Source organism: Aquila chrysaetos, chromosome 9 (assembly GCF_900496995.4).
Source record: "Aquila chrysaetos chrysaetos chromosome 9, bAquChr1.4, whole genome shotgun sequence".
Taxonomy (NCBI): Eukaryota; Metazoa; Chordata; class Aves; order Accipitriformes; family Accipitridae; genus Aquila; species Aquila chrysaetos.
Window position 1 is genome coordinate 31,175,133 of NC_044012.1, and position 12,995 is coordinate 31,188,127.

General features: G+C 35.6%; 1 protein-coding gene across 13 annotated transcripts in view; it reads right to left on the reverse strand.

Moving 5' to 3' along the window:
- Window positions 1–8: 8 nt before the first annotated feature.
- The window catches only part of KNTC1 (kinetochore associated 1), a 41,411-nt gene continuing 28,424 nt past the window's right edge, over window positions 9–12,995 (reverse strand). For 10 of the 13 annotated variants that reach the window (XM_041126201.1, XM_041126199.1, XM_041126203.1 and 7 more), the window contains 18 exons: window positions 12,778–12,836; window positions 12,432–12,648; window positions 11,839–11,912; window positions 10,687–10,897; window positions 10,470–10,579; window positions 9,751–9,800; window positions 9,290–9,368; window positions 8,495–8,613; window positions 7,508–7,643; window positions 6,389–6,484; window positions 5,448–5,504; window positions 4,922–4,976; window positions 4,779–4,842; window positions 3,603–3,732; window positions 2,502–2,591; window positions 1,784–1,929; window positions 815–905; window positions 9–541 (listed from right to left, as the gene is read on the reverse strand). In XM_041126201.1, coding sequence (XP_040982135.1) covers window positions 482–541; window positions 815–905; window positions 1,784–1,929; window positions 2,502–2,591; window positions 3,603–3,732; window positions 4,779–4,842; window positions 4,922–4,976; window positions 5,448–5,504; window positions 6,389–6,484; window positions 7,508–7,643; window positions 8,495–8,613; window positions 9,290–9,368; window positions 9,751–9,800; window positions 10,470–10,579; window positions 10,687–10,897; window positions 11,839–11,912; window positions 12,432–12,648; window positions 12,778–12,836 — 1,844 coding nt within the window. In that variant the 3' untranslated portion in view covers window positions 9–481. Of the gene's footprint in view, window positions 542–814; window positions 906–1,783; window positions 1,930–2,501; window positions 2,592–3,602; window positions 3,733–4,778; window positions 4,843–4,921; window positions 4,977–5,447; window positions 5,505–6,388; window positions 6,485–7,507; window positions 7,644–8,494; window positions 8,614–9,289; window positions 9,369–9,750; window positions 9,801–10,469; window positions 10,580–10,686; window positions 10,898–11,838; window positions 11,913–12,431; window positions 12,649–12,777; window positions 12,837–12,995 lie in introns of those variants that run through there. The other 3 variants (XM_041126204.1, XM_041126206.1, XR_005933218.1) reach the window with 3 other exon arrangements.

The window sequence follows — 12,995 nt, forward strand, 5'->3', positions numbered from 1 at the left end:
GGCCAAAATTGACATGTAAGTCTGTTTATTTGTGCTCACTATAGTTAAAATTACAATTTGTCTACAAAGTGTATTTTACATGAAGTATACCACTTACAATTTTAAAAAAGTTTATCACAATTATGGAAGGTTATGTTTGTGTGAATGAAATCTTAGAGCGATCCTGACAGCAGACTTACTTAAACATGGAGAAATAACAGAAGTAAAGCAAATAAACTTCAATCCTTCCTAAAATCAAAGTGCTGAATATGAACACTACTGTTGAACAGAAACAGGAAATTCTGCGGTAAATCAAAACTGTTTCAATGAGGATAGAGTATGGAGAAGAAACAGCCTAGAACAGTTAAAAAACTTGGAAAGCTCAGGGTAGGTTTTGGTAAAAGAGCATTGAGGTTTTAGTTTAATGTTCACTTCACCAGGATGAGCCTTCTCGATGCATGGCCCTCATCTTGCCAGTAGAGGGAGAAAAGAAAAGGGTAAATCAAGACCTTATCGATGACGATTGTAGTACACAGGTCTCCTTTGGTCCATTCAGATACATCTGGAAGGTAAGAGAACAATTTTAATAGGACTTAGGAAAATGGGATATAATCTAAGACCTGTGAAAGCACTTGAAAGCGTAAGGCTTAGCATGGCACAGATTTGGTGCAAGTAAAATGAATTATTTGAATTAATACAGGTATATTTTATTATATACAATGTATTTTACTAAAATTAATTGGCTAACAAGTATTTTTGCTAGAAGTTGAGTGAAGTCTTAGTTTAGAAAAAAAGGAGAAAATACTGCACGTTGTACAGAAGTGGTTTGTTTTACCTTCAGAAGATCAGATGATGGTGTATCTACCAAAATGGGATTTCCACATTTCTCTTGATATTCTTGAATTAGGGCTGTTGCATCATCAATGCTGTAGGAGGCAAAAGTTTATCAACTTTGTCAACAAGTTCTGTAAAAAGCCAAGGATTTAGACTACATACACTGAAGTATAAAAATAAGGTATGACCCTACATTTTTGAAGTCAGACAGGTCCTATCATTTCCTGGTAGAGGAAAACAAGCCTAGCATTTAACCTGTGGCTGTTTATAAACCCAATATATACTAGAAATTAAATGGTTATTTATTGGTTCCTGTCCCATTTTGACTGCAGGATAACTGGTAACAATGTGACTTGAAATACTGAGTATTTGGGGTCTGAAGTGAAAGTTCGCAGCTGTGCACAATGAGCAGTGCTGCGAGTCACTGATAGATTGCTGATTGAGAACTGCCCTGCAGTAGGTTCAGTGGCAAGAGTCTTTGTTTTATTTAAGTGGAACATAAGAGGTATTTCTAACTCCTGAAAAACTTAGCAGCAAAACCACTAATTCCTAGGTCTTGAGTACAGGCAGTTCATTTATTTTTTCAGAGTATTTTTATTGCTGAAGCTGTGACTCCATGATGCTGCTAAGCTGAATTCATCTGAAGGTAAGGCGAAGTGATTCAAAGCAAAAACGTTTGTTTCTTCAGTCAGGTTACTTCTCCTATTTTAACTGCATTTGATCTGCTTGCCAGTCGAGGCTCAACAAGCTGTTACTTTGGCTTGCATGACGCTATAAAACTCTATTCTAAGTATGCAAAGTGGTAAGGTAAGATTTTTATTTTATTTATTAACTTAGCAATACTTTAAAAATTCTTGGAGACTAAGTACTAGCAAATCTCCACGACTTCAAATAAGTGAAAATAAAATAAAGGAGAGATTAAATTTCTGTAATTGTTATCATTCATGCATCACCTGTCTTACTAACTTACCAGTTCTTTTCGGCAAAATAATCCACCAGTTCTTTCACTCGGTGAGTATTCATCAGTTGTTGCTTCAACAGTGGAAAATACTTAGTTTTCAAGAATTTTTCATATAGCTTCTCATTTATGATACTGTCCAAAACCAAAGATCTAATCTGTAGATTTAAGTTTTAGTAATGGAAAAGTATTAATATTTTAAAGATAAAAAATTTTACTTTTGAATGAAAAGAGCTCAGACTCCCATAGAGCAGGATTTTTTGAAAATATTTTTTTTAGTGCTGTGAAATGGCAGATTTTATGAAGACTAGTCTCAGATTCAGATAGGGCAATGAATTAAGAAACTTGCCCTTAGGAAGGCAGCCCAAGGCAAGGCAGGAGAGAGTGCAGTTTCATAAACCCTTTAGCCTTTTTGCTTAAAAGGTTTATTTAGGAAATTAAAGTAGTACTGCTGCAAACAATGCTGCCCTACAAATAGGGGCAGCCTATACCACAGCACTGTGTGTGTACATACAAGAAGTTTTTCAGTTGCACAACATTAATAATTAATAATTAATGCACAACATTAATAGAAATTCAAAAATCCCTGCAAATGTTGCTATATTTTAGAAGTGTGCATTATGTCAACTAATGCTTGGCAAGATCAGGAGAGAAAGAAAAAAAGGTTCTGTGTACACTTATGTATCAAAAAATCTCTAAGTCAAAGGCAAGTGAAGAAAATTTTATTTACCTGAGAAGCAAATGCCACTACTTCTCCAGTGTTCATGTGTTCATCTATTTGTTGCAGCACAGTTTCAGTGTTACATGTCGATAAGAAACCCTTGCAAAAATAAATTTAATATTCTGTGAACGATTAAACTAGAAACTCTCCCTTCACAGCAAGTATTTGATTTATTCAGGAACAATTAATATTTTGAAATTCTAGGTACAAACATGAAATTATCAAACCAGGAACTGTGCAGTTTGACTGAAAGAGTAGTACTCATTGCTTTTAACTCTCAATGGGTGTTTTGCTGTAGCTGTTACAGATGTGTTTGACTCATTGCCAGCAGACTACATGTCTTACACTAATGCTGTAATTTGGGAAAGTCTTTCTAGGCTTAATTTTAATGACTGGAATTCTAAGAATTTAAGATGCCTTTACTAGTGCCAGTTTGCTCATGACAAATATGGGAACAGCCTGTAATGCTTCATCTGGGAGAACAGTGCAGAGCATAAATTAATGGAAACAGATGAGATGAGAAAGGAAACTGTCAAGATAAAGCCATATCCTTGCTATGCATGTAAGGCAAATGGTTTACATCAGAAGCTGTAATGCATATCAAGCACCTTTCTAAGAAGTCAGGAGCTTTCCACTCAACACTTTTCTGAAGTAGGATTCAGTACTTACAATCTGCTGTGAAACTAGCCCACTAGTAGCTCCTCAGCAATTAAATATGTTATCATCAACTTCACGCTGCCCGGGCAGGAATATGCCTATGGCTTGGATTTTATAGTTTTTTTCATGGGTCTTATGGGTGGGATCCCGTAAAATATCCGCAAAGTCGTAAGGCAAAGTCATATGACAAAGGTGCTGAGGATGACTTTAAGTTAGCTGGTTTTGCTTTTAAAAAAAAAAGCACAAAACAAGAGGCAGTGTTCACATGACCCCTTTCAGAAGGTCAAATTCAGAGCAAGAGCCTTTGTGGGTGCGAAATGCCAAGCAGCCGTCAGCAGTAACGTATTTAAATAAGCTGGAATTACAAGTCACCATCTTTCACAGTTTCTGGTGAACATAACACACTTAAAGATATTTCCCTTGCACAGATAGAACACAAAACTTATTATTTACCTGAATTTGCTGCTCTCGCTTCTCAGACTGAGGAATTAGCAACAGGCACCCCAAAGCAAAAGCTGGAAGGTCTAACTGTGCATATTGTTTAGCTATTCCAATGACATCCAAGTCAGCCAGAACTGGACACCTTCAGAAGAAGATTAGGAGTGAAGTTCTCAGCTATGATATGTATAACTGGATGGCTTAATACTGTCAACAAAACTGTATTGAGATTCTTAAGCCAGATAGAACAATACATTTTTTACCTCATCTTATTTTCAGAAATGGCCAAGCTATGTGAGTGGAAGTTTCACAGAATACAAATGCATGACAATTTTCTAGCTTGGGGAAAAAAAACCCAAAAAACTAACTCCAGTTTCTAAACACCCAAGGTCCTATTTTGAGGGGAAGTGTTGGCCAACTGCCCAGAGTAATGCTTTAGTACATATGTATACGCCCAGTAGTGTAGGCATGTTCTTCAGCTGGATCCCTTTCCAGTATTTCCTAACTAACTTTTGGGTTGAGTCAGGCGCTCTGAGCTCAGATTCTTCTCTTGAGCAAGTCAGAGCATTGTGATGAATAAGATAATGATTTATTGTGCTTTTTTACATTGTAAAGGCAATGCAGAATGTTTTGGAACATTAATACCATAGGTTAACCACATTTATAGATGCGCAGCCATTAGATTTTTGGCATGTCAGATTTATTCTTTGTGGGAAAACAAATTCTCTGTCTCTTATACTGTGTTAATGTTTTAGGAAACGTGCTATATTTGGGGCTAAGAAAGGTATTAACTGGACTTTTAGGGTTCACCATGAGTCCTTTAAAAATGTCAGGACAGGAACAGATATTCCTCATGGGGACGGTGACTGGACAGATAAACTGGTTTTCAGCAGTCTGTGCTGCTGATTCTGAGCCCCAGTTCAGAGAGCAGTTCCCAGTAGAGTTTAAACAGCCAAGGTACGGACTTACAGGACATGTTGTGAACAGTGTGCAGCCATGCACAGAATTTCTGTTTGGATATGTGGCCTGATCCTGTCCTTCCCGCAGGAGGCAAAAGGTTCTTCCTCATGCCTCAGACTCTCCCGTGTTCAAAGCTCCTTTGCACGTTCCAGGGCAGGTTGTTAGACGAGAAATTACAAACAGGCATTCCCACTCAAACTAATACAAATGTGGGATGTACTATCTACTTACTTGAGCAGAATCACAAAACACTCGCAACATTCCTCTAACTGTTTAGGACTTGGTGGACATGAAGCTAAGAAATAAAGAAAACGTGATAAAGTCAATATATAACCAAGTTACTATACAAGTACGATAGCTAGTAACAATCCTACCTGTGAGAAATGGTGACAGAACTATACTTCGCCAAGCTCGACTGAAGTTGGGAATCTGTTGACAACAAAGTCTTAAAGTAACAGCCAAACACAGTTGTAACTAAGCGTACTTGTAAACACACACAAACACCTTGACCCACCGTAGGTGGAAGAAGCCTGTCAATTTTCTTTTCTTTTTATCCTGCATGAGTTATTGCCTAACATTGCTTTCCTCATCTCATAGTCTAAGATTTAGCCATATTTTGACTGATGGCAAAATTATTCTGTCCAACTTTACAAAACCCTCCAAGTGTTTACTGAAGGAACCAAAAGTGCAAAATACGCTATTTCAGTGATTAATAATGATGCTCATCTGCATACTGCATTGTCATCAAAATAATAATTCAAAAAGAGTATCTTCATGCATAACACTTCATGGCATAGATGGCTGCCATTCACACACACACACATACACACACAAACAAATAGGATGCTAAATTCCTGTTAAGTGAAGAAAAAGATGAGGAGTCACAGAATATTTGCTTACCTCCCATAATGAATGAATCCCAGTAATTGCTAACAAAACTCTTCTTAGGTATTGAATCTGAAAAAAATTTTTTCACAAAACGCTACAGTGTTTTTGAAGATTTGGTGATAATCTACAGAACTGCATCATACTTGTTGTCTTGCCTACAGGATGCAAACTTACAATTCCTCAAGGTACCCGTGTTTCTTTGGGAGGAGTAACTGATGCATATGGAAATATGATTTATAGTTTAGTAAATTGAATTATCACAAGCAGCAGCAACATATGTTGTGTCAGTAAATACCCAAGATTTCTGGTAGTCTTAATACAACTGGTGCTGAAAAGTTTATGATCCCAACTTCTTTGCTATTAGTACCTAAATCTCATTAGATTAAAACTAGGTTCAATACCTGCCCCGATAAAACCGCATTGCCACGTACATCTGTTACCTCCTTAGGCTGTAGCAATATTACATGAAGTTTGACAATCAGAGGCGATTAAGATTCTGAATGACAAAAATCAGGATTACTATCATAAGAAAAAAATTTAGGAGTAATATTTTTCTGTGTGTGTATAAGTATAAACATATATGAACAGTTTGTGCATATGTGTGTATTTGCGCACAAAAGTATGCATATTATGTTGTAAAATTATAAGATGAAGAAATTTTTCAATTTATTATCATAGGATTTACTCTTGCCACCTGAAAGGCTTTGTGCCTTTAAAAAAAATAAAACTAGAACAATTTAAGATCAAAATTCTCAAGCAGTACTGCTAAAACACAAATTCATCAAAGCTTCATAAGTTCAGCATCTAAGAGCCCAAAGTAACCATGTAAATGATGAACAATTGTTCACAGTAAGTTTATAGTTTATGTATCTATCCCATTCTTTAGAAATCAGTGGATAAAAAAAGCCTTTTTCTCACCTCGCTGCAGAACTTCATACTTAAAAATTCCTTACCATATTGAAACCAAGGAGTTTCTGTAGGAGGCCATTCCACAGTTGGGAATCATATACTTTGTATTCTAGGCTAAGTTCTGTCACCAGTCTAACAGCCTAAAGGAGGGCAAGGACACACTGTATTTTAATATACATTCATGATCATCAAACCTGACACACTGTATTTTAATATACATTCATGATCATCAAACCTTTACTACTTGCCAGCGTAATTTTAGATTTTTACAGCATTACCAGGACTTACTTTAACTCCTGAAAGGCCACAACCAAGCCACTTTCAGAATTATTTTACACATGTGAGGAGAATTAAAACAAAACCAAAAAACCAACCTATACATGATAGCACTTTATTTTCTAATTGTAGGAAGGCTAAAGCTTTTTTAATCTGTCACTTTCAAACTTTAGACTAGCATGTGTATATTTGAACTAAAGAACAGATCACTTCCATTTTGTGGCTATACATCAGAAGTATTACCATTGAAGCCTTAAGAGAATAGTATACTTTTTTTGTCACATACTATTGCCTACCTGGAAATCTCATTTACCTGCCCTTGTCTTCAGTGTTAAGTTAGCTGCTTACAAAACATACTTGGTAACACAAAGTAATTGTCAAATTCCTAAGCAGAGTAAAACTTAAAATCTATCCCTGGCATATTAGATAGGTAACTAACAGCTATTCTAAAGGTGTATTCTGTTAATATTTAATTAATATTAAAGTATGAGCTATGAGTCCAAGCATCTTTAAAAAAAAAAAAAAAAAAAGGCTTCTGCACCAAAGATCTTGCTTCCCAGACAAGAGACAAGGTATGGGTACACAAAGGTGGGCAAGTACTAGGGAATAATTATGTGATGGGCAGTAGTCAGCACATCAACAGGTTGGGTTTTTTTCGGTCACTGAAAGAGGAGAGTCTTTGGGGTAACTGCATATTCGCTACTATTTTTAAATATAATCGTGAGTCGTGTATCGTGAGTAATGTATCATGAGTTGTGTATGAACAGGATGGAGTACATTGGAGCAACATCTGTTTAGAAATGCATGTGCTATGTAGAAAGGTGTACATTTCACACTATGTGTAACAAACAAACAAAAAATTATAACGGATTTAAAAAAAATCATACCGTGGGTTCATGGCTGTGATTCTTCCATAGCCCTTTAATCATTCCTTCCTTAGGACTCTTATGAAATGATTCATAAGTATATGGAATGTTCAAGATTTCAAACTCTGCCAGATAAACGCAGCATTTTAGAAAATACCTGCAAAAAAGTCCCCCCCAAAACCAGGAGTTAATGATATTTACAGTGATTACTACATTATAATTCACATAATCAAGCTCAGGATAATATTGGAAAAGTATTCTTCTGTTGCTTTTAAAAAAAAAAAAAGAAAGAAAAAATTACGTAGACTGTACTTATGAAGGAGATCTTAATGAAGTAAAAAACTTTCTGGTAATTGCTTAGGGAAACCTCATTCACCAGAATGATGGATGGCTTGGATCATCTCTAAAGATAAACCAGTTACTATAACTCTTACAACTAAAATTTCATTCATGCACAGAGACTGCATATTTACAGAAACCCATATGTAGCTATTTGGTATGATGTACTCTGAAAACATCACTTTCAATTAAAAAGACCCTAATTCCAGATTACCAGCATATAAACTATTCTAGATATTTTCTAGGCTAGTTAGTTCTATAGATATTTTCAATGAAATATTATTCTGCTGGGGTTTTGGTTCCTTAGTTTTGCAGAGGACTGTCTTTGCAAGATGACCAGTTCCAAACTCTGATGAACAAAACACTATATATATATCGGTAGGAGAAAATGCTTCAGTTTGCATAGGTTATTTCTCTAGCAAATGGAACAAAATATTTTCCACATGATGTCATATTACTTTCAGGTTTACAAATTAGGACTGTGATGTACTGGACTGCATTACAGTGAAGTTAAAAGATCTAATTATGCTCTTCAGAAATAGATTTTAAAAGCTCAAAAAATGATTAGTAAAAAATAATTCTCCAAATATCATATATATTTTTCCAATGGCTGTTAAAGACCAACAAAACATCATTATTAAGGAACACCTTAAGGAAAATTCATCTTACTTTACTTTCTCAATGGGTTTCTTGAAGAGTGATTCCACAGTGTTGGTATCTGCCAAGTAGAGCAGACACTTAAGTGCTCTGCTCCTGTGAGCAAATGTCAGCTGAGTAACACCAATCGGCTGAGAGGGGGGGGGGGGGAAACAACACAGTGAAAAATCACAACAATTGGTTGAACAACTAGAAAGAGGGTTATATATGTCTAGTATGATCCCTTCTAAGATTTTTTGCTTCATTTAGAGGAAATATATGCCAAATAAGAGACTGGTTCACATTCAGCTTCTATACTAACCAGCTGAAATATTTGTCAACTTCAAAGAACACTGCTAAACCAGGTGGTTTTCTAGACTATTAATGCAGGCAAGAAAAATATTTGTGATATATAGTATCAGAAACACATTTAGTAAGTGTGAAAGACTGAAGGTTAAGGTTCTGCTAAAATAATTTTACCACTCTGCTTTAATTCCACCCAAAGTGAGCCAATGTATTACACCAGCTTAAAGCACATTCTAGAAGACATTTAATGAAGTTATTTTTGGATAATATCAACACTAAATTTAGAAAACCCAGAGTTTAAGGGCTGCTCTTGACAGTCGATAGCAAAATTCAATGAACACCACAGTTTCACTCCAAAGGTGGGGGAGAGAAACATAGTTTATATACTGTATGAGCTCTATCCAAAACACAGATACAAAGGCCTTAGGCTGAAACCCATACAGTTAAGTAGACAACACTTGATTTTAATAAGAGGTAAAAATTTCATAAGTAGCAAGCTAAAATAAGAATTTAGAAACTTACAGATGTGGCAGATGTTGTAATTGCAAAAAGCATTCTTGAACTATAATCCATTGGCCGTGACTGAAGTAGATATATAACTCTGCAAAAATGCATTTGTTTTTAAGACAAGTACAGTGTAGCTATTGAAATACAATGTATCAATATTCATTCAAATGTAAATATAGTTCACTGTCAAAAAGAGATTAAGGATAAGAGATTCCAAGGATATAGAAAACGAGGAGAAAACCTCCAAATAGCTACTCTTAAGCACTTACTTACATTGGTAAGTTACTGCAAATGGCATTTCATTGCATAATGAAGTATTTGATGATTCAAAACTGATGTCACCAGAAAGTAAAAATAAGAACACAACAGTGAGTTCTGAATCATACACACTGTTAGGTTTCTTGAAAAAGCCAGGTATAGTTAAACTTGCAAGTTAACAATAATTTGCCATATTATATGCAAGACAACACACATACCTTCGGAGTTCTTCATCTTCCTGTACATCTGGAAAGATTTCTTGAGTTTTCTTTAAAAAGACATGAAAATCTAGTTGTGAGAGTTTTCTAAATTGTTTGGATAAGTAGCTAGGTCATATCCTTACTTAAACCCAGTCTTAAAAGCTGGGCACCCCTGCTAATGCAGCCAGGGAAAGGAATTCCGGATTTATCAGTCCGTCCTTTATTTAACTGTATGCTTGGCAGTCAACACCATTCCTCAGCCTGCTAACTGGCATTTTGAAGCAGAGGTAATGCCTGCCCCCTGCCCTTTCTCACCCAGCTGTACGCTGCATAGACAGCAATTAACTCTCTGTTAGCTAAGTTGCAACAGGAGAGGATTCATTCTCTTTCTGATTCTCGAATCAGTATTTGATGAGGCTAGTGTATTTACAACTCCTTTACTCCTTTAGGCTGGCTACACAACCTTACTGTAGCACCAAAGATAAGATTTTAATCTCTGTACAGAGAAGGGAAAGCATTTCAAATCATTCTCACTAGAGACAGTAGTGTGCAACAATATTAGAAAGGTATTGAAATTGTTAGTGTTCAGAATTCAGATGCACCTTAAACAGATTCATGAGTACTAAAGGCAAATTGTGCAAAATAACATTAGTCTTTTGAACAAGTGATAAAAATATACATATTTTATGTAATTGGCCACTTTTCTCCAAAAAAACAAGTCTCCAGTGATGACTTACTTCTGAGGGCAGTATGCTTGGACACAGCCATTTATCCAGCAGTTTATCCCAAATTTTGTTCATATCCAAATCGTTAATTTCTGCTATCTCCTTAGCTGCCATATGGATATCTACATAAATAGGTAGAGACAATATATTTACAAACTAGTATTATCTTGCTTAGCATCTTTTAAAGAACAACTTTTTGCTCCTTTGAAACTAGATTATGGATACTCACCAGGATAGTCTCTGCCAGTTGGATTTTGGATTCTTTCGTCTATACTGTGGTGTTCATATAGTAAAATTATAAGATTTGCTGGTTTCCCAATAGACTTCAAATGCTCTCCAGTGTTCAAGTTATGCGTTATTAGAACATTTTCTGTTGCTGATCGCTTATACTGCATATATAATTTCTTCTGTAAGACTTGGGCTTTTTCATGTGACTCATCCTTTAGCAAAACACCACAGTTTTATATAAAACAACATCCTTTTACTCAAAAGCAATAGAAAAATCATCTTAACTTTTTATAGTCTAAAACAGTGAACTGGGTAGCAAGATCTGTTCTTCAGATGTGTCTGCATATCTGTATCTACAGGTATTTTTTCTGTAAAAAGACACTATTAACCATGCTGCTCTAGCAAGAAAACATATTTTGAAAAAAATTGTAGGCAAAGGTATGTTGTGAAAAAACCAAATAAAATATGTACCACATGCACCGGTATGTAAAATTAAGACATTTTGAGTTAAGATGGAGAAGAAAAAAGATTTAATATTAAGCCTTGGCTGCTAGAATTACAGCTTAATTTTGGCACAATTCTATTCAAAGATGTGACTAAGTGTCAGAGGACTATTCAGTGTTCATTGTGTCTCAATGACTCCATAGTAAGCTTGATATTTATAAGCAAGGCTGAGATTCTTATTCACCTTTCCCTACCAACCATGTAAACATGAGCCTGAGAATCAAGTCAAAGCAGACTTTCTTTATATATACTACTACAAATAGCTAAAGAATCTTTTTGCTCAAAGCAAAAGTTAATAACGCTATTGATCTAACAGCTGGAACAGATTCCAACTCATTTTCCTGCAGCAAGAAAAACGCACACAACAGGAGAAAGAACAAATTACTCTTCCTTAAAACTGTATTTTTTTTGTCCAACCTCCAAGAACTGTAAGCCTAATTTTTGCTAGGTTGTAAACTGGAGAATGTTACTGGACAGAGGGTTCTTCTGAGGGGTCACTTAAACAGTCACTTCCCCAAAAGAAAGTACTTTCTGTATCAGGGTTGGTTATGGTACAATTCACACACCACTATCTAAAACACCAAAAGACAAAACACTAACCTAAGTACCTGACTATACAACAACAGTCTTGCAAGCAGTTTACCATTACCTTAGCTGTAGTATTCTTTAGCCATTTCTCAGCCAGATAGAGACAGAATTTCAATGCCTGAATCTGGTCAGGACCTTTTTTAAAGGAAAAAAAAAAAGGGGGGGGAAGGAAGTAAAAAAAGTAAGTTTTCATTAATCCTTTCTACAGTATATCTATTTTATTTCAAAGAATTAAAAAAAAAATTAGAAGCTATTTAAAATATTAGGAAAGCTCTTGTGCCTGAAGAGCAAAAAAAATATTACCCATTTGGATTCAGATAATAGAGAAGCTAGCTTTAATTTGGCTGAAATATGTGCTTCTGCTGGAAAACTTGTCTGAAGATGGTATGAACATGTAGAAACTTTAAGCTAGACAACATGGCTTAAAAAAAGAGCAAAAAGGATTTAATAGTGATGCTGTTATAAAATGGCTGTTGTTCTAGCCTACTGTTCAAAATTGGATGTAGAAGACAAATAGATTTTTATTCTCAAATTTGCCCATGTTTTATCCAATAATACTGAACAAATGTTTGGTCACAGGCTAGCTATTATTTTCTCAAACCTATTCTGCTCCTCCCATTATTTCACCCCTCAAGGAATCACATAGCACCTTACCTGTTGGAAATTCTTGTGCAATCTTGTGAGCAATAGCTACAGCCCACTCTGGATTAATGATGGACAGCAGATATGACTGAATCATCTGCACGGTTTTAGTTGTTTCCTTGTTAACAACTGATATATATCCAGCGTTTCGCATTTCAAATATTTTTGGTTTCAACTTTTTTTCAAAGACATGTCGAGCTGCAGACATGTGTAAAGTATCCAGTGAAACCTAGAAAAACATTAAAGTAGATTAAGAATTAGCTGAAGTTGTGTAGTGAGGCCAAAAGAAAGACAAAAGCTCTTTTTGGGTGGCGGGAAGAATAATTTTGAAATACATTCTTTCAAGATGCTACTTTACCTTCATTAGTTTGGAAATCAACAGAAGTGTTGGGAAGGATTCCTCACTGAGCTCTGCAGCTGAAAGGAAAAAGACAGCTGCCTATGATAGTGTCACGGTCCACTTGCAGCTTTCTCTATGAAATTAAACACTTTCAGTTCATTGTTAGATGCAGACCTCCATTGGGAGAGAAAGACTATAATCTTAATTATCCATACTGGCCTGGGAAGTGGGATATA